General features: G+C 41.2%; 1 protein-coding gene across 1 annotated transcript in view; it reads right to left on the bottom strand.

Moving 5' to 3' along the window:
- Positions 1–19,935, bottom strand: part of KCNN2 (potassium calcium-activated channel subfamily N member 2) — a 274,148-nt gene that overhangs the window by 212,546 nt on the left and 41,667 nt on the right. The window contains exon 3 of the mRNA XM_040343654.1: positions 3,497–3,915. Coding sequence (XP_040199588.1) covers positions 3,497–3,915 — 419 coding nt within the window. The remainder of the gene's footprint in view (positions 1–3,496; positions 3,916–19,935) is intronic.

Here is a 19,935-nt window from a genome sequence, read left to right as displayed (position 1 = left end):
AGTTACAACAAAAACCTAAAATAAAAACAAAACCTAATAAACATAGCACCCATCCCTTATGCCCAAACTTGAGGATCAAGAAAACATTTCACCCCAACAATACATAAGAGATCTACCTAAAGTTACCAGAAATCCTGACCTGGCTGACACCATTATTGGTGTTGTCCCTTTTACTATGATGAAGTGAAGGAACTGATCCTCCAAAAAGACATATAACTCAAAATAACTTTTTAGAGGTACTTTGATGGAGCCTTGATCACCATCTACCCAGAGCCTTACTTAGTCCTTGTCCTGAATACGTCCTTTGTTCCAGGTCATTTTCTTCTTTGGGAATAGCAGCAGTCAAATAATAGGTTACTATAGCAGTGCATCGGCCTCCGGCTTTACAGCTCAGTGTTACCCTCTTTTAATTGACACTCATACACAATGACTACAATAGCTTGGTCGAGCTGAACTCAATCAAAACACCTGCCAGGGGAAAAGCCATAGTCCACGGGATTGGGAATTCACCATACTCTGCTTGTGGAATTTCCAAGTGAAACAAAACCAGGTGTAAATTGTGTAAATAAAAGGTAAAGACCAGGTTTCTTTATAACAGGATCTGACTGGCTTCACCTTAAAATTGATATTTAAGAAACTATAGAGCTGCATTACTCTAATCCCACACTTTGCCAGACAACATAACCAATTTTACAGTTGCTGGGTTAAAACATACACAGCAGTTCTTAGTTGCCATTTGCTCACCATTGTGTTAAACTCATGGTCAAAACTTATCTCTTCTCAAAGCCCTGATGGTATCATAATACTCACAATACAACAGTACAGTGGGTAGCTTAGGAGTGGATAATGCTAATGACATCCCTGAGATCAGAGCTAGTTGAACTGCTTAAGTATCCTAAAAGTTATGATACATTGATATGATAATATGGAAAAGAGAAGACTCAGAACGAATGGTAGATGGGTCTCCCAGAAAAACGGGCAGCAAGACAGCTTCCCATTCTTTGCCAAGTAGTTAATGTTTGTTTCCTATTTTTCTGTGAGAAAAAAAGGGGATAATTTTGATCATATAGATATTTTACTACATGCTGAGATTACACTGTGCAATAATGAGCTCTTCTGAAGCTCTAAAGTACTCATTGTCAAGCCCTTAGAAGAGCCCAACATGGCCCAATCTCTGACTGATCATTGCAATCGGCAGCCAAAGTGGCACAGAATATTCTCTGTATGGCTATGAGAATGTAATGAACTCTATTTTTGTGTATAAACTGTACAGAAAGGTAACAAAAACTGTTTCCTGTTCATACATTCCCTGCAAAGTGAACAAATGCTTCTGGTGCTTCTGCTACAGCAGACTTTATCACGTTTAGCTGATGTTTCACATTTCATTTCCTGCTTAGCAGATGTTTCACATTTCAAATTTTGTACTTTACTGGCACTAGCCAGAAAAAATGCAAATATTTACATTGTTCGACTTTTTCAAAAGTTCATAGATTTACTGATGATTTATGGTGTATTATTTGAAGCTCAACATAGCAGAAGATTTATATGACAAAACAGATTTGTTTCTCCTTTAACATGTATTTTTTTTAAAGTTAATGATTACAAACTAAAGCCTTACTAGGAGGAAACCTGACCTGACCTAAAAAACAAAGCCCCCTGGAACCGAAGTGCAGGCTGTACACATGGCCTAAGCTTCCAGATCAAGGTTAGGACCATCCCTTCCTAAAGGTAAGCCCCACCTCTTCCTGTAATTCAACTGTATAATTGGATATCTCATTGACAGGTAAAAGTCTCAATATTAGGAAGTAGCAGAGCTTACACTTGGCTTGGAGAAAGGTTGAGACCCCAAGTACTGTTTGGGCTCTACAATGATCACTTAATATACTAACATTAGTACTTGCAGTCACCACTTCTATACAAGTACTTGTAGTCATCACTTCCAATTTTTTCAGGACAGTTTTGATTTTCTTTAACCTTTATTGTAATTATAATTCTGTATTTAGCCAGTTGTATATCAAAACTGAATCCTAAATTTACAGGCACTGAAAAGCATCAGATGAAAGAAATTATGTGCTGAGACGAATATGGTGCCATTTCTGAACCTAAAAATATTTGACACATGGTTGCTAATCAGTTGACTTCAAAACTCTAGCCCACTGAGCCAGAACAGTCAACAGCCAGAATACAGGAATTACAGCTTTACCAAGACTTCACTGAGTGTGTACTTAAATTTATTTCATTACAGGGTTACCTGAAATGTATAAAGCAGGGCTCAAAATTTCAAGTCCTGAGCTACTAGCCAGGCCTCAAGGGTTACTCGCCAACAGTTGCCCACCTAACCCCTACCATGCCCCGCCTCTAATCCCGTCCCTAAACCCGCCCTCATAAATTATCTCATAAAAAGACACTACTTTTATGTTTTGTTATATATAAAAATATTAACAACTTTATCCGTGTTCACCAGCCTGTGCCCAGCAATGCAGCCTGTGCCCACTATAATGCAGCCTGTGTCCCCCATAATGCAGCCTGTATCCAGCAATTCAGCCTGTGTCCCCCATAATGCAGCCTGTGTCCCCCATAATGCAGCCCACCTGTGGATGGGAGGAGAAGAGAGCCGCCGCTGGATGATCAGAGCAGGGAACATCACAGCTTTCATTTCAATAGCTGTGTGTTCCCCTGCGGCGCGCCGTCACATAAGCCCCTCCTCTTGTCCGGGGGAACTTTGATACATGTCACCTATCCTAGGATTGGACGGTGATCTGTCTATCAATGTCCCGGAAAAAGAGGAGGGGCTTATGTGATGGCGTGGGGAACACACAGCTATTGAAATGAAAGCTGTGATGTTCCCTGCTCTGATCATCCAGCCGGCAGCTCTCCTCTCTTCCCCTCTGATCGGCGGTGCTCCCCCCCCCCCCCCCGGGTCCCAGGCAGCCCTTCTCGCCAGCCCTCAAAATCCACTCGCAAAATGCGAGTGGGCAAGTGGATTTTTTGAGGGGGTGGTATAAAGGATATGCTTTTACTTAAATCAACCCTAGATAATGATGTTTGTTCTATAGAATTTCCTTCATGTCTACCATATGAATATATAACACCTAATGATATGTTTTGACTATCCTTCTTGGTAACCATGACAGCAATAGCTTATTCCGAAGTATAATTGCAATGTCTATTTAGTTGTCATGAGCAATGAGCAATGCAATATCAAAAAGGATCTCACCTGTGAGGAATTAAATCTAGGCAGTAATTAAATAACCAAGATTTACTGTCCTATCTATGATCATCAGTAGGATTCTGCTTTCAAAAGCTTTGTGCAATTTTGTCCACGCGGAGGACCCTATTCTTGTGATCCCAGGCATCCAGTCATTGAAAAAGATCTACTCCTAAATTAAACTTGGTTAGGTCACCATAATCCCTAGAATCCATACACTCTTTAAAATCAGACAGTGAATTAAGAAGAGATTGTTAAAATAAATGCAAAATAAACTAAAAATCTTACCTTTCACAGGCTCGGACAGTCCATGCAGCAATTATCCATAATGAAATACTAAAAACCAACAGTACTGTTCCGGGGCATATTGTCATTAAAGTCTTCATTACAAAACGTGTGTTAAAGTTTATTTTGTTTAGTGCTCCAATGCTTCGTGAAGAGGCATCAGTAAAAAGTTTACTGTGTAAAAGCATAACTCTGGCAATGAGATATAGTCTTAAGAACATTGGTATAGATAAAATAATATCCACATCTGCTGTAGCTGTGGATGGGGTATAAGAGAAGGCAAGTCGTGCTGTCCATGTAAAAGTGTAATTTCCTGGTATGGGATGAATTGCACACACCAGTATTTCCACGCAGATGAAGAAAATGCGCTCATAGGTCATGGCTATTCTCCAGTCATCGGCTCCATTATCCACCATGAATAACTGCAACAAGAAGACATTTAATCAGCAGCTTCTCTTATTTGTGTATCTAAGCCCACTAACATTATATAATTTCATATAAAATCGACCGTAAAATATTATTTCAGGCTTAGGTGAACTCTACTGAATATGACCACCCACTGGATTGTTTTATCTAAAACCTTTAGTTTGGTTTCATCCACCTTGTGATCCATTATCAATACATTCCAAACTCAAAGCCAGCAAAGGGCATGTGACAGAATAACTTGGCATAAACATCTTGTTTCAACAAACTGTGACATGAGCACAGAGGCTGAAATGTTTAACAGACAGGATCCTAGACACCTGCAGATTCAGACCTTTGGACCACTTTTAAAGGTGTAATTGGGTATAGGCGGATATTCAAACACTGATTTAGGTAGAGCTGAAGGTAAAGGTAAAAGTATAATTATAGCTCCTGGTTTCTGCAAGAAATAGAAGTATAATTCAAAAATCCATCAATTTTATATGTAGCAAAGGTGGAATTTTTATTCTGTGAAGTATTTTATGCTTTATTGGTTTACATGGCATAATATGTTGCCCCAACATTTCACATTCCTGATATGTGTCTGTTGTAACTTGCACTTGTGTTAAAAAAAAGTATCCTCTTCTCTTTGTATTGCTTTCTTTGTGTGAAATACCTGGTGATCCTGCCAGTATTTAAAACTTACCCGGCTAGGCATGAGAGCACATTTATCTCAGCATGGTCAGTTTTCTGGCTGTGCTAGGAGCACAGCCTGCCTGTCCTCCTATAGCCAAGACTTCAGGGACATTCACTGAGAAGATCAGTGTACTGCTCTTTCTCCACACCTACCTCTCCAAGATCCCTATGCATCTGAGAACAGTGATTATGTAATACAAAAAAAAAAAACATTTTGCATTTCATTCCTATTTTAAACTGAATGGATTGTTTTATAAATTAAGGGTTCACATATATTTCAAGTTACTCAAATAGTGGGACAACATGTTTTACTGTCATGGTTACAAAAAAAGATCTTATACTTCTAGGTATGTGTCTAACACTCGTACATACCAAATAACCTCAAAATATAACCAGGGGTCTCCTGTAATGCCGCGTACACACGGTCGGTAAACCGATGAGAATGATCTGATGGACTGTTTTCATCGGTCAAAACCGATCGTGTGTGGGCCCCATCGGTTATTTAACCATTGGTTAAAAAAAAGCCAACCTGTTTTAAAAATCCACGCATGCTCAGAATCAAGTCGGCGCATGCTTGGAAGCATTGAACTTCGTTTTTTTCAGCACGTCGTTGTGTTTTACGTCACCGCGTTCTGACACGATCGTTTTTTTAACCGATTGTGTGTAGGCGCGACGGACCATCAGTCAGCTTCATCGGTTAACCGATGAAAACGGATCGTGTGTACGCGGCATACGAGGCTTTTCTGTTACCCAAGGAACAGATATGAAAGTGTTTATCACTGTACACAAAGAATTTATATCTGGTTGACCCAATGGCATAAAAAATGGTAGTAAAATTTCAGACACATCCTTTTGTAACCACACTGTGCAACTATATGTATGTAACTTGAAGCTCTAGTTTTCTCTTAAAGGGGAAAGTCATGATATTTTCAATGATGATTTTTATATGCCTTTCTAATTTTTACAAAATTGTTTAATAATATTATTCTCTTAAATATAGAGGTTAATTGTTAGTTACTACAAGTAGCTCTTAGTGGTTCAGTGCAATTATTTGGTCTCTCTCTTTACACTTGTTAGGCCTCATGCACACTGAGCATAAGCAAACGCCACTTTTCAGTGAGCTTGTCTTTTTTTTTTTTTCAGCCTCTATTTCCCTTTATATTAGCCAATACACACATATGCATTTACAGGCATATTACAAAAGGAGCGTTTAGAGGCTGAAAATATAATCACCTGCATGTTCAAGAGAGGAATGTTTGAGCAGAAAAATTTTGACATGCCTAAACGCCTGTAAATACGTACAAACGTGTCTAAGCGAAAGGTACATTTAGGGCTTGAGCATTCATTTATCTTGATAACCAAAACAAATTAATATTCTGGCCAGTGGAATTAAATCAATGCCCAAACACTTGACACCCCTGTAAGCACCTAAATGTGTTTTTTTTTTACTTATTTTGACAAGAGAAAGGGCATTTATGGGAGCTGAGCAAACACCCATTGTGCATGATGCCTCAAAGCGGGCCTGAACTTGTACAGTGTAAATTTGCTATTTTAAAATGAAAATGTACAAAGGTTAATGGTGTCTAAGCAGTACTCTGAAAAATCTACTTTTTGTCTGGAATTCCTTTAAAAAAAAATACCGGTGCAATTCCTGTGCCTTGGGACTCATAGCTTTTTAGCATATCTGCAGTGTAACATCATCAAAGGCACTGCTGGCTGTGATTGCTAGTCTCACAAGATATAGGGGAGATTGATTTGGTGATGTCACGACAGTGAATCTCATAAATGTATTGGTGAAATGTCATGTAAGTCAAATACAGCCTAAATTTGACATTTATGACCCTTCACCAATAAAAATGTGAGAATCTTAATTGGAGTGCTTGTGATTTTTCATCCTTTTACTGTGATTTAGCACAGCACCTTTCAATGTAATCACTGCTAGCACCATTCTACTACGAGGGGCATTCTAGTCAAACCAGGACTTTTGAGTTTATATAATAAAGGAACAAATTTAAAAGAGTGGAACCTGCATTTATTTTTCAACATACTACTCTGCTACATTACTAATGCCTGGAAAATTTCGGCATAGAAAGACTTGTCAGTACGCTTGACCCATCCTAGGACAGCCTGCTTCACTTCGTCATCAGTGCTGAAATGCTGACCTCCGAGGAACTCTTTTAGGGGTCCAAACAGGTGGAAATCACTTGGGCTGTAAGGGGAATGTGACAATGTCTCCCAGCCAAGTTGCTGTAGTGATGTCCTGGAAAAACAGGATGCTCTTAGTGATCAAACTAGCCTGTTTTTTCAGCAGACGCGTATGCACATCACACTCAACATGACAATAATATTCACTGTTGATAGTGGCACCACAGTGTAAAAAATCCACATGAATAAAGCCATGTTTGTCCCAGAAAATACTTGCCGTTACTTTACCTGCAGAGGCAATTGTTCAAAATGTTTTTGGTGGTGGTGGTGCTTTGATGCTCGTTTTGATTCTGGAGTGAAATGATGTTCGCAGTTCCTGTCACATGTAATGATGCGATCCAGGAAATCCTGTCCTTCCCTGACTTCAATGTAGTGCAGACTTCAACTCTTCTGTACTGGTCAAAATCGAAAAGATGTCTTGGAACCCAGCGTGTGCTAACTTTTCGAAAATGCAAATGTTTGTGAATGATTGTGTTCACTGTTCCCACAGAAAGATTTGTCTCTTGTTCGCTGCCTATCATTACTGATAGGCAGCGAACAAGAGACACACTTGCCAATTACTACTGCATATAGTACCACCATGCTAGCATCCCTTTTTATACCTGTAATATTAAATGTCCCAGTCTGACTTGAACGCCCCTCATATATTGGTCATAATACTTCAAGGAGTGCAATGCAGCCCTGTGTTACACTATTGTGCTTCTCTCTGTTCTCTTGAGGGCTTTCTGGAGAAGAAGCTGCAGGACCCGAGGACCTGCAATAAAAAATATCCCCTGTGTCGGATTTATACATTCTGTAGATCTTTGCTTCCTGCACCTCACTTGCTGCTTTTTGAATATAACCTCCCCACTCATCAGTTCACCAGTCATCAGATCCCCAGTAATCAGCTCTAATGCGAGGAAACAAAGTTCTACCAAGATAGCCACCTTCATGCAGAGACACATGGAAGAACAAGGCATGATTAGTTAATAAGAGGAAAAAGCTCAGCTGCAGAAATCCCAGAAGCACTCTTAGGCTGGGTTCACACTACTACACTACTTTCATCCTACTTTGCTCTGTGTTCAATGTTTCCCTATGAGAGCGTCTTGTAGCGTCCTACACAAGTCGGTCCGACTTTGAAAATGCTCCCTGTACTACTTTTGGTCCTACATTGATCCTACTTCAGGCCCATTGAATATCATTGAAGTCGGACCAAAGTAGTATCCTGTTCATGAAAGTAGGATGGATGTAGGACCAATGTAGCAGAGCAAAGTAGGATGAAAGTAGTGTAGTAATGTGAACCCAGGTGAAAACAGAGGGGAAAAAGCCTAAAAAGAAAAGAAAATTAATGCAGCCACCACATATAAGGATTGGTAAGCTGCAATATATTATATTTTTGGTTTTGGATTTAATATTGCTTTAAATTAATTGATGCAAGCATGAGAAGACATATAATAGTGTTCAGTAAGAGAGAACAATTAGTAATCCATAAGAACAAATCAGAATTAATCTTTCTGAGACTTACTGTGCTCTGTAAAAAAATATATATGTATATATATATATAGAGATATATATATATATGTATGTGTATGTGTATAGATAGATAGATAGATAGATAGATAGATAGATAGATAGATAGATAGATAGATAGATAGATAGATAGATCTATATATATATGTTGAAAAGGGTTTATGTACAAGTATCTCAATAAATATCTATGTGTAGTCATAGCAACAGAAGTTTTCTTTATTTTTACAGGAAAACCATTATAAGTTTCTGGCAGTTACATGTTTTTCATATTTCAAGTATTAAAAACGTATGCTTTTTAATATAGTTTTTCCTTATTCCCACAACTAAACAGCACATTGCATTTATATTTTCATAATTCAGTGTTTGTAAAGATTGATGGGTTTAAAAATCCATAAAGTACCTTCTCTGTTAGCAGAGAAGGAGGGGAATGTGTTCAACCTCTGAGTCATTAAGTCGTTTGTGTATTCTGATAGCCTGTTATTGAAATCTATTTAAAATGCATGCAATTATGAAATAACAGATAGTAGGAATTAGCTTTCTGTCACCTTGAGGCTGCATGTGGTAAACATATATACAATGAGCCAGATCCACATAGAAATGGATAGGCGCAGCGTATCAGAGATACGCTAAGCCGCCGTACCTTACCTGGCGTTCTTTCAAATCCTCATAGATTTCGCGCCGTAAGTTACAGCGGCGTAGTGTATTTCTGGCGGCGGAATTCAAATCGGCGATTAGGGGGCGTGCTTCATTTAAATGAAGCGTGTCCCCGCGCCGAATGAACTGTGCATGCTCCGTTTCGAAATTTCCCGCCGTGCATTGCGCAAAATGACGTCGCAACTACGTCATTTTTTAAACTTAGATGTGACTTACGTCCATCCCGATTCACGGACGACTTACGCAAAAAAAAGAAAAAATTCAAATTTCGACGCGGGAACGACGGCCATACTTAACATGGCAAATCTAACTATACGCCGCAAAATACCAGCTTTAACTATACGCCGGAAAAAGCCGACTAGAGACGACGTAAGAGAATGTGACGGCCGCGCGTACGTTCGTGGATCGTCGTAAAAAGCAAATTTGCATACCCGACGTGGAAAACGGCGCAAACTCCACCCAGCGGACGCCGAAGTATTGCATCTACGATCCGAAGGCGTACAAAGCCGTACGCCTGTCGGATCAAACCCAGATGCCGTCGTATCTTGGTTTGAGGATTCAAACTAAAGATACGATGCGGGTAATTTAAAGGTACGCCGGCGTATCAGTAGATACGCCGGCGTACTCTCTCTCTGGATCTGGGCCAATCATTTTTACATATTTACATAGAAATGAGCATGCCGGTTTTCTGAATGGGAAAATGCCGGGATCCGCGCGCATGCATGTGACGTCATCGCCGCTCCGGCCAATCACAGCGCCGGAGCGGCGATACTCAGAGGAGATATGGCGGCGGCGGCGGAGGGGAATGAGGAGCGCTTCGGGGGATTCAATCTCAGGTAAGTGCCACATAATGAGCTAGTATGCTATGCATACTAGCTCATTATGCCTTTTTGTAGGGTTTCTTTTACAGGAAAAAGATTTGGGGGTTTACCTCCTCTTTAAATTTAGATGTGTTTATACATACATAAAAATGGGTTTGTTTTATACTGTAAAAGACCTTCATAAATCAAATGCCAAATTGTAAGATTAAGTAATCACAAAGATGTTTTTATTGGGTAAATAAGTAACTGAAGTAGTCATCCATCATAATTAAACAATTACAATGTATTAGCCGCTATGTACAGTATAAAGCAACATGTCATGCTTGCTGAGGATAAAGTAGTTCTTTATTTGAAACCACTTATCTGAAAGCTCTCCTAAACTACCCATTGAGATTTGAAGATAGTTGTCATGGACACATGTAGTAGTCGTAGGAAGAAAATATCTATGAAAAGGTTTTGCTTAAATACATCCTTTGGACAACCACGTAGAAGACCAAAGAAAAAACACTGTTCCCTCATTATCATCAGAAGTCAGGCCAAATAGTAAGGATGTTGTTATACAGGGGTTTATTTACTAAAGCTGGAGAGTGCAAAATTTGGCTCACTTCTGTATAGAAACCAGTCAGCTTCTAACCTCAGCTTGTTCAGCTTTGGAAATAAAAACTGGAAGCTGATTGGTTTCTATACAGAAATCAGCCATATTTTGCACTCTCCAGATTTAGTAAATCAACTCCACTGTGACTTTGATTAGGTGCAAACTGCTCCAAATGGTGGAAAACACAAGTTGGAGTAATACACTGTAATGCCTTGTACACACAAGCGGAAATTCCGACAGAAAAAGTCAGACGGAAGCTTTTCATCGGATATTCCATCCGTGTGTATGCCACATCTGACTTTTTCCGTCGGAGTTTCCAATGGAATTAGATAGAGAACATGCTCTAAATTTTTCAGATGAAAAAAAAATCGGAATTTCCGTTTGTCTGGATGCGATTCAGACGGACTAAAAACCATGCATGCTCAGAATCAAGTCGACGCATGCTCGAAAGCATTAAACTTAATTTTTCTCGGCTCGTCGTAGTGTTGTACGTCACTGCGCACTTAACGGTCAGAATTTGGTGTGACCGTGTGTATGCAAGACAGCTTGAGCGGAATTCCGTCCGAACTCCATCGGAAAAACCGCCAGAGTTTATTCCGATGAGAAAAACGGTCATGTCTACAGGGCATAACTCTTTGAAAGAGATTTTATTTATGGAACACAATGGGGGGGGAAACACAGCAAAAAATACAAATGCAGTAAACATGGATCTGAAGCAATCAGTTTCAAAATTCATTCTAAAATATCTAATAACTAAACATATTTTGGGTTTACAGAAATGGAAATAATCAATCATTTCTGTGTAACTACCAGAAATGAAAGACTTCTAACAGAGCATCTTCAGATCTCGTGGGGATGTTTTACAAAAAATGGAGAGTGTAAAATCTGGTGCAGGTCTGCATAGAAATCAGTCAGACTCCAGTTTTATTTGGCAAAGCTTTTTTGAACAAGCTGAAGTTAGAATGGGATTGGCTTCCATGCATAGCTTCACCAGATTTTGCACTCTCTAGTTTTGGTAAAATCAACCCTAGTGTCTGGATCATAGTGAGCCATATGTGAGCCAAAAAACAGACAAATGGAGGAAAAGAATATGGTGAAATTATCTGCAGCAGTTTTTAGTTTTGTCTGTGGAGTTTAAAAACAAAACCTATGACTAGTTGATAAGTGCTTCAAAATACACTTAGGCCTCGTTCACACGACCGAGGAACTCGTCGGGCGAAACACATCGTTTTCCTCATCGAGTTCCTTGTTAGGCTTGTCGAGTTCCTCGACAAGCTTGCTTTGCGTACACATGGTCAAGACAAAATCTCCTCGTTCTCAAACGCGGTGAAGTACAACACATACAACTGCAGGGGAAGTTGGATTCCACTTGCACAACTCTTGGGGCTGCTTTTGCTAATCTCATGAGTTTGCATGTTAAGTAAAAGTTTGGTAAGAGACGATTTGCACTTTACAGTCAGTTACAGCTTGAAAAATGTGTTATCTCCATTACAAATGCAACTTTTACTCCCGTCTCATACTTTATTCTGAGCAAGCGCGGGTTCCTTAGCATACACACGCTCGAGTTTCTCGTCGAAAACCAGCCCGACGAGAAACTCGACGAGCAAACTGAGACTCCCGTCGAGGAAAAAGAGAACTTGCTCTCTTTTTTGCTCGTCGAGTTTCTCGACAGTTTCCTCGATGAAAAATGTACACACGACCGGTTTTCTCTGCAAAAAAGCTCTCCCACCAAGTTTCTTGATGGATTCTGCCGAGGAAACCGGTCGTGTGTACGAGGCCTTATGCCATGTACACACGATCGGATTTCTGATGGAATAAAATCCGATGGAATTTTTCGTCGGAATTCCAATGAAGCTGACTTTCATCAGTCTTCCATACACAGATTAAATTCCGACCGTCCAAAACGCAGTGACGTAAAACACTACGACGAGCCGAAAAATATTAAGTTCAATGCTTCCGAGCATGCGTCGACTTGATTCTGAGCATGCGTGGATTTTTCTCCGATGGAGTTCCACACAGACGATCGGAATTTACTATCTTTTTTTTTTTTTTCATTTAAAAAATTTAAAACATGTTGTCTTTTTTTACACCGATGGAAAAAAGGTTGATTTTCTGATGAAAAAATTCCATCTGACTTTTTTCATCGGAAAAAACGATCATGTTTACGCGCCATTAGGGGTGTATTTATAGCAAGTTTGCATAGCTATACATCCATTGACACTGCATGTAAATCAGGGGCTTGCGGTGAGGTCAGTGGCTGGTGAGGCATTGGTTAGTATCAGGGCCAGATACACACAGGTTACATACACTGCAATCGTTAGAGCGAGAGCAATAATTCTACCACTAGACCTCCTGTAAAAAAATTGAAAGCATCACCTATGGAGATTTTTAAGTACTGAAGTTTTTTTTTTCTTTTCTTTTTTTCAAGTGTATTTTGTGCGTGTACTCGAGAGAGGAGCCGGTCTGCAGGAGTTGGGAGTAGGCAGGCCTCCCCCAGAGGCAATCTGCCACCTTTCTCCATGCCCCGGGTGGCAATGGCGGTCCTCCCACATAGTCCGCCCTACCTGCTCCGCTTTGAAGCCCAACAGGGCAGAGGGACTCCCTATAAGGGAGTGAGAGGACCCGCTCAACCAGCCCCGTTAGTCCTTCGCCTCTCTTTTTAGAGACCACGTGGTCAAAGTGCGTGCATGTTAACCAAACTCAATTCACATGTAGCCGAGACCGGGATCCGAACCCCTAGCTGCAGAGGTGAATGGCTTGTCAGCGCAGTGCCAATTGCGTTGAGCCACCGCAGCTCCTTTTAAGTACTGAAGTTTGGCACCATTCCACAAGTGTGCACAATTTTAAAGTGTGACATGTTAGGTATCTATTTACTCGGCATAACATCAGCTTTCGTATTATACAAAAAAATTGGGTTAACGTTAGTGTTTTTTATTTTATTTATGAAACAGTTGCCCCCCCCCCCCCCCAAAAAAATTGGGTTAAAATTATTATTTTTTATTTTATTTATGAAACAGTTGTTCCCCCCCCCCCCCCAAAAAAAAAGTGTTTGAAGTGTTTTAAAAAAATTGCTGCGCAAATACCGTGTAACATAAGAGGTTGCAACAACCACCATTTTATTCCATAGGGTGTCTGCTAAAACAATATATATAAATATATATATATATATATTATACATATATATAAAATGTATGGGGGTTCTGAGTAATTTTCTAGCAAAAAAATATGATTTTTACATGTAGGAGAGAAGTGTCAGAATTGGCCTGGTTGGCTAGGGGTTAATTACCATAAGTCATATACAATAATTATTATATATTGTTTTTAAGGTAATTTACTATATTTTCAAAATCTGTACTCAAGCAGGTGGCTTAACGGACAAATTACTGAAGTTTTAAGTTATAACTTCCAACCAGTAATTTCACAGTAAATAGATAAATAAATTATTATGTTATAACATATAGCATATAAATATATGATTTTGCTTAAATATAACAGTACCTTTTCAGCAGAATCATTTTCTCCCTTTTAACTATGTGAGAAAAACATGGGATTATGGGTAAATCTTATACCCATGTTTTTCCTTGTAGTTAAGAGGGCTTTGCCCCTTCTATGACACTGCAGTGAGAGGTGTGCCTCCACTGCAGCATTTTTATTGGACAGCTAGGCTCAACGGTACTTTACTATTGGTCCAAGACTCCAAGCTGTTCATTAAGCTCAGTGCCTCTGACAAGAAGTGAGAGGCACTGTGAGCTCAAACTCTCAGTCTGCTGCAAACAAAGGGCCAAATCCACAAAAGAGATACTCCGGCGTAAGCCGTCGTATCTCTGGTTCTAACTTTGGAACTGATCCTCAGAAGCAGTTTTCCTAAGTTAGGCAGAAGATCCGACATCTGTAAGGGACTTACACTGCCGGATCTTAGGATGCAGTACCGCATCCGCCACTGGGGGCATTTCGAGTCGAAATGCCTCTTCTGGTATGCAAATTAGCACTTAGGGCGATCCTCAAAGCTTTTGTGCTTCGTTTTTTCGCCGTAAGTTTTAGTTTGCCAAGTGTAAAACTAGGGCTGCTTTTACAAAGTGTAAAGTTAGTCACACCTTGTAAAGGCCCATTCAAGCGACGGCATTTGGTATGCATTCCCGAGGGAGAACTCCACGGCAATTTGTAAAATCCAAACCGGCATGGGTTCCCCCCCAGGAGCATACCAGGCCCTTAGGTCTGTTATGGGTTGTAAGGAGACCCCCCCTCCGCCGAAAAATCGACGTAGGGGGTCCCCCTACAATCCATACCAGACCCGTATCCAAAGCACGCTACCCGGCCGGTCAGGAAGGGAGTGGGGACGAGCGATCGCCCCCCCCCCCTCCTGAGCCGTGCCAGGCCGCATGCCCTCAACATGGGGGGGTTGGGTGCTCTGGGGCAGGGGGGCGCACTGCGGGCCCCCCACCCCAGAGCACCCTGTCCCCATGTTGATGAGGACAGGACCTCTTCCCGACAACCCTTGCCGTTGGTTGTCGGGGTCTGCGGGCGGGGGGCTTATCGGAATCTGGGAGTCCCCTTTAATAAGGGGGTCCCCAGATACCGGCCCCCCACCCTAAGTGAATGGATATGGGGTACATATCCATTCACTTAGGGTGGGGGGCCGGTATCTGGGGACCCCCTTATTAAAGGGGACTCCCAGATTCCGATAAGCCCCCCGCCCGCAGACCCCGACAACCAACGGCAAGGGTTGTCGGGAAGAGGTCCTGTCCTCATCAACATGGGGACAGGGTGCTCTGGGGTGGGGGGGCCCGCAGTGCGCCCCCCTGCCCCAGAGCACCCAACCCCCCCATGTTGAGGGCATGCGGCCTGGCACGGCTCAGGAGGGGGGGGCGCTCGCTCATCCCCACTCCCTTCCTGACCAGCCGGGTAGCGTGCTTTGGATACGGGTCTGGTATGGATTGTAGGGGGACCCCCTACGTCGATTTTTCGGCGTGGGGGGGGTCTCCTTACAACCCATACCAGACCTAAGGGCCTGGTATGCTCCCGGGGGGGGAACCCATGCCGGTTTTTTCTTTGAAAATTGGCATGGAGTTCTCCCTCAGGAATGCATGCTGAGCGACGTTATCATTTTTTTGAATAATTATTTGTTTTCCCGGCGCGTATATTTTTTTTCACCCGTCGCAACTTTAGTGTCCCGTCGCAATCCACAAAGCCGCCCGGCGTCAATTACGTTCGCGCGCTGCACGTCGGGAAAATGACGTCACACGCATGCGCAGTACGGCCGGCGGGGGAGCGCGCCTCATTTAAATTATAAACGCCCCCTGGAGAGGAGGACCGCCTTACGACGGCGGCACTTAAGTTACACGGCCTGAAATTTCTAGGTAAGTGCTTTGTGGATCAGGCACTTAGGTAGAAACTTTAAGTCAGTGTAACTTAACTGCTGAAAGTTAAGTTACGCCGCCTGGCTGAGGATTTGGCCCAAAGTGTGCCAGCTTGTATTTAAAGCGGCCGCTCTGTATTTAGCTTCTGACAGGCTGTGCAAGGAGCCATGTACCTCCGGAACCATAGGTCATAGGAGCCCCACATTTTTTAGTGGTAGGGTAGGACTTAGGCCACATACCCCCCAAGTCGTGACCTCAGGTCACCGAGCTACGACCCTCAAAGCTTTTTTTTTTAGTGTTCATGGCAGGTGAGAACCTGCCTCACCTGCCTCCCCTGACTGCAGGTCCCTGATGTAAATTGGTTCTGAATGACTGGGGCAAAATTCAAGCTTGAATGATGAAAATACTGCATTATTGCCACAAGATAACAAAGTTCCTCTGTGCCAAATTGTCACCATAATGTTGTATTTCCACATTCACACATTCAAATTGTTGAGAATATAAGCAAAGAAGATTTGATTTGAAAAAACAAATCACACAGTACGAATTTACATGTAGTTTCAATTGACAAACAGCTATGCATTTTTTTTATAAATACAATATTTAGTGTTACTTGGCTGACTGTCAGTTACAAATGATTCATAGATGCTTATGCTGACTGCCTTGACATGAATGCAGGAGCTAAGTTTATTAAAGGTTTTATTGAGCCCAAGATTGTACACGTTGTCTTCAAAATGCTAAGTTAAGAAAAAATAAAAAGAATAACCTCCTAACTAGGCACATCTTATGCCAAAATCTTCATCTATACCAGCCTTTTTCAACTAGGGTGCCGTGGCACCCTGGGGTGTCTTCTGAGCTGTTCAGGGGTGCCGTGGCTAAACGCCTAAAAATTGGCCAAAAATAGTCAACAAACCAGAGGGTGAATCAAGGCTGCCTTTTTTGTTACACAAAGCCACTTTCTTATATGTGCAGCATTACAAGTTTGGGAATTGCGTTGGTCAGCTGCTGGTGTCCCAACAACTGAGGTTAGAATAGGTTGATCAGAAGGACTCCAGGTGCCTGAGAACATTCTTTTTTGCCCCTTACCTGCCCCTCTCTGTCAATACTAGGGCCACTGTAGCTGTTTGAGGGAGAGAAAGTGGTGCAGAAGAGAAAAGCTGGAATGCTAGTCAGTACCAGTGTGTAAGGGTACATTGCATTTTGAAGAATAAATCATCTCTAATGTTGGGTGTCCTATGTGTGTAGATGCTTCTGAAATATGTAAAACTATTCATTTCAGTTTTTACACTTTAGAATGGGGTGCCTCGAAATTGTGCAAAATTGTAAAGGGTGCCTTGACAGAAAAAAGGTTGAGAAACACGAGTCTCTACCACTTACAACACCTTATGAATACACAGAAACTGTTAACATATAAAACACATGAATCTAAACTAACTCACGGCATCAACAAAGAATGTTGCTACGTATGCTAGTGCTAAAGGGGTTAGAGAAAACAAAAGAAAAATGATCTACAATTTTGTTTTTATAAATTGTATTCTCACAGAACAAACCTACCAAATATACATTTCTCTTTCAATTACATTTTATATGTACCTTTACACTCATATGAGCTTTTTTTTAAATGAATATATATCTATATATAGATATATATACAGATATATATATATATTTAATTTTCTGTTGTGTACTGTGACCTTGAAAAATAAACAATCAATGCTTCTATGTAACCTGCTGCAGAATATAAAAGAGACAACATAACATTCTAATAATAGAAGGCACGTGGCCCATACTGAGAACCAACAGTGTAGAAGCAAATTAATTACAAAATACTTAAAATTAAAATATTATGGTAATTTAAAATCTAATCTATGGAATTTCCTACTCATTTTAAAAATAGCTTGTCATCTTTGTTTTTACTTTTCTAAACATTAAAGTCCTGAAGATCACTGGTCATAAGGTGTTTAGTTTTACCTTGTTAATGTATAAAAATAAAATAAATGTTAAACTATGTGTTTACATGTATTTCATTTTGTATGCTTTGTCCTCTGCAGCCAGTTTAGTGTTGCCAACTGCCCGTATTTTTACAGGCAGCCCGTAAAAACAAGCTATTTTTTCAATGTCCGTGAATGTCTGTGATAGGACAAGAGTGTCCGTAAAAAATAGCCGTGACCTGTCGGCTTTGAACTGGCGGTGATTGGAGTGATGTCATGGCATATCCCACCAGGCGCGCGGCGCCAGCCTTTAAAAATATCCATGAGGCAGGAGCTGAGCAGGCGGAACGGAGGAGCCCAGCCCAGCCTGGAGGAGCCCAGCACAGCACAAGTGGACCAGCTCAGGCAAGCCTTCCTTGCTTTAACCACTTCAGCCCCGGACCATTTTGCTGGTCAATGATTGGGTCACTTTTTGCGATTCGGCACTGCGTCGCTTTAACTGACAATTGCGCGGTCGTGCGACGTGGCTCCCAAACAAAATTGGCATCCTTTTTAGAGCAAATAGAGCTTTCTTTTGGTGGTATTTGATCACCACTGCAGTTTTTATTTTTTGCGGTATAAACAAAAACAGAGCGACAATTTTTTTTAAAAATTTATATTTTTTACTTTTTTCTGTAATAAATATCCCCAAATATATATAAAAAACTATTTTTTTCCTCAGTTTAGGCTGATACGTATTCTTCTACATATTTTTCGTAAAAAAATCTCAATAAGCGTTTATTGATTGGTTTGCGCAAAAGTTATAGCGTTTACAAAATAGGGGATAGTTTTATGGCATTTTTATTAATATTGTTTTTTTTACTAGTAATGGAGGCGATCAGCCATTTTTAATCGGTACAGCGACCTTATGGCGGACACTTCGGACACTTTTGGCAAATTTTTGGGACCATTGGCATTTTTATAGCGATCAGTGCTATAAAAATGCATTGATTACTGTAAAAATGCCAATGGCGGGGAAGGGGTTAACACTAGGGGGTGAGGAAGGGGTTAATTATGTTCCCTAGGTGTGTTCTAACTGAAGGGGGGGTGGGACTGACTAGGGGAAATGACAGATCGCTGTTTATACATTGTATGAACAGACGAACAGTAATTTCTCCACACATTCCTCCCGGTTCTCGCTCTGTAACGAGCCGGGCACTCGCGTCGGCACCAGGGGTGAGCAGGGGCCCCTAATGGCTGAGATGACGTAATATTACGTCGTTTCGCGCAGCCGAGCCGACCTGCCGCGGTAAAACTGCGGCGGCTGGTTGGCTAGTGGTTAAGGTAATAAAGAAGCTGGTAATTCTGGCAGGAGGTGATGGTGGCAGGAGGTTAGCTTCCTTGGTATTATACTAACCTGTCACATACTCACAATCCTAAGACTGATAAGAAACTGGCCCGTGTATGCACAGCTTACAATTGTAATATTAATTCCTTGATGCTGACTGCTTACATAACACATATATGCGGCCTACTGGACTAGGCTTTTTGGCATGGCACCACATATATGCGCATTGCGCATCTGTGTTTTTGCTGGGAGCATGCCGCATAGCACACTCCCTGCACAGAGATGAAGGTCTCATACTAATTATCGGGACCCAGAACACCCAGTTCACCTGATCGCTGTGGTAGTCTCTGATTGACTACCACAGTGATCAGTCACTGTGAAGCCCGTCCCCTGTGTTTCTCTCTCTGTGGATGGAGAGGAAAGATATTCCTCTCTCCTTGCAGAAATAAACAAAAACACAACTGTGTAAAATAAATAAATAAATAATGATAAAAAAAATACCTAGATCAAGGTTTGATCTGGGTCAGTGCCAGGGTTAGTGTTTGGGTCAAGTAAGGGTCAAAGGTCAAGGTGAGGGTCAAAGGTAAAGGTCAGTATATTTTGGGCAGGATTTTCTTTTTTGTGTCAGTGTGTATAAAGGTAGGACAAAAAAAAGCAATGTTTTTTTTTTTTTTTTTACTATTTTGGGCCGACCTGTTTGTTTTTGATAATAAAAAAATCAGGAGATATCTATTAGCACCAAATGAAAGCCCAATTTGTCCTGAAAAAAACAAGGTATAATCCACCTGGATACACAAGGTATTTGTGATGATATGTAGTTTTACCAATGCCGCGTACACACGATCGGTTTGTCTGATGAAAACGGCCTGATGGACCCTTTTCAACAGACCAAACCGATCGTGTGTGGGCCCCATCGGTTATTTATCCATCGGTTCAAAAAATTGG

The sequence above is a fragment of the Rana temporaria genome, chromosome 1, assembly GCF_905171775.1.
Source record: "Rana temporaria chromosome 1, aRanTem1.1, whole genome shotgun sequence".
In the NCBI taxonomy this organism is placed as follows: Eukaryota; Metazoa; Chordata; class Amphibia; order Anura; family Ranidae; genus Rana; species Rana temporaria.
The sequence above is the reverse complement of the archived record's forward strand: the minus strand, read 5'-3'. Positions and strand labels throughout refer to the sequence as shown.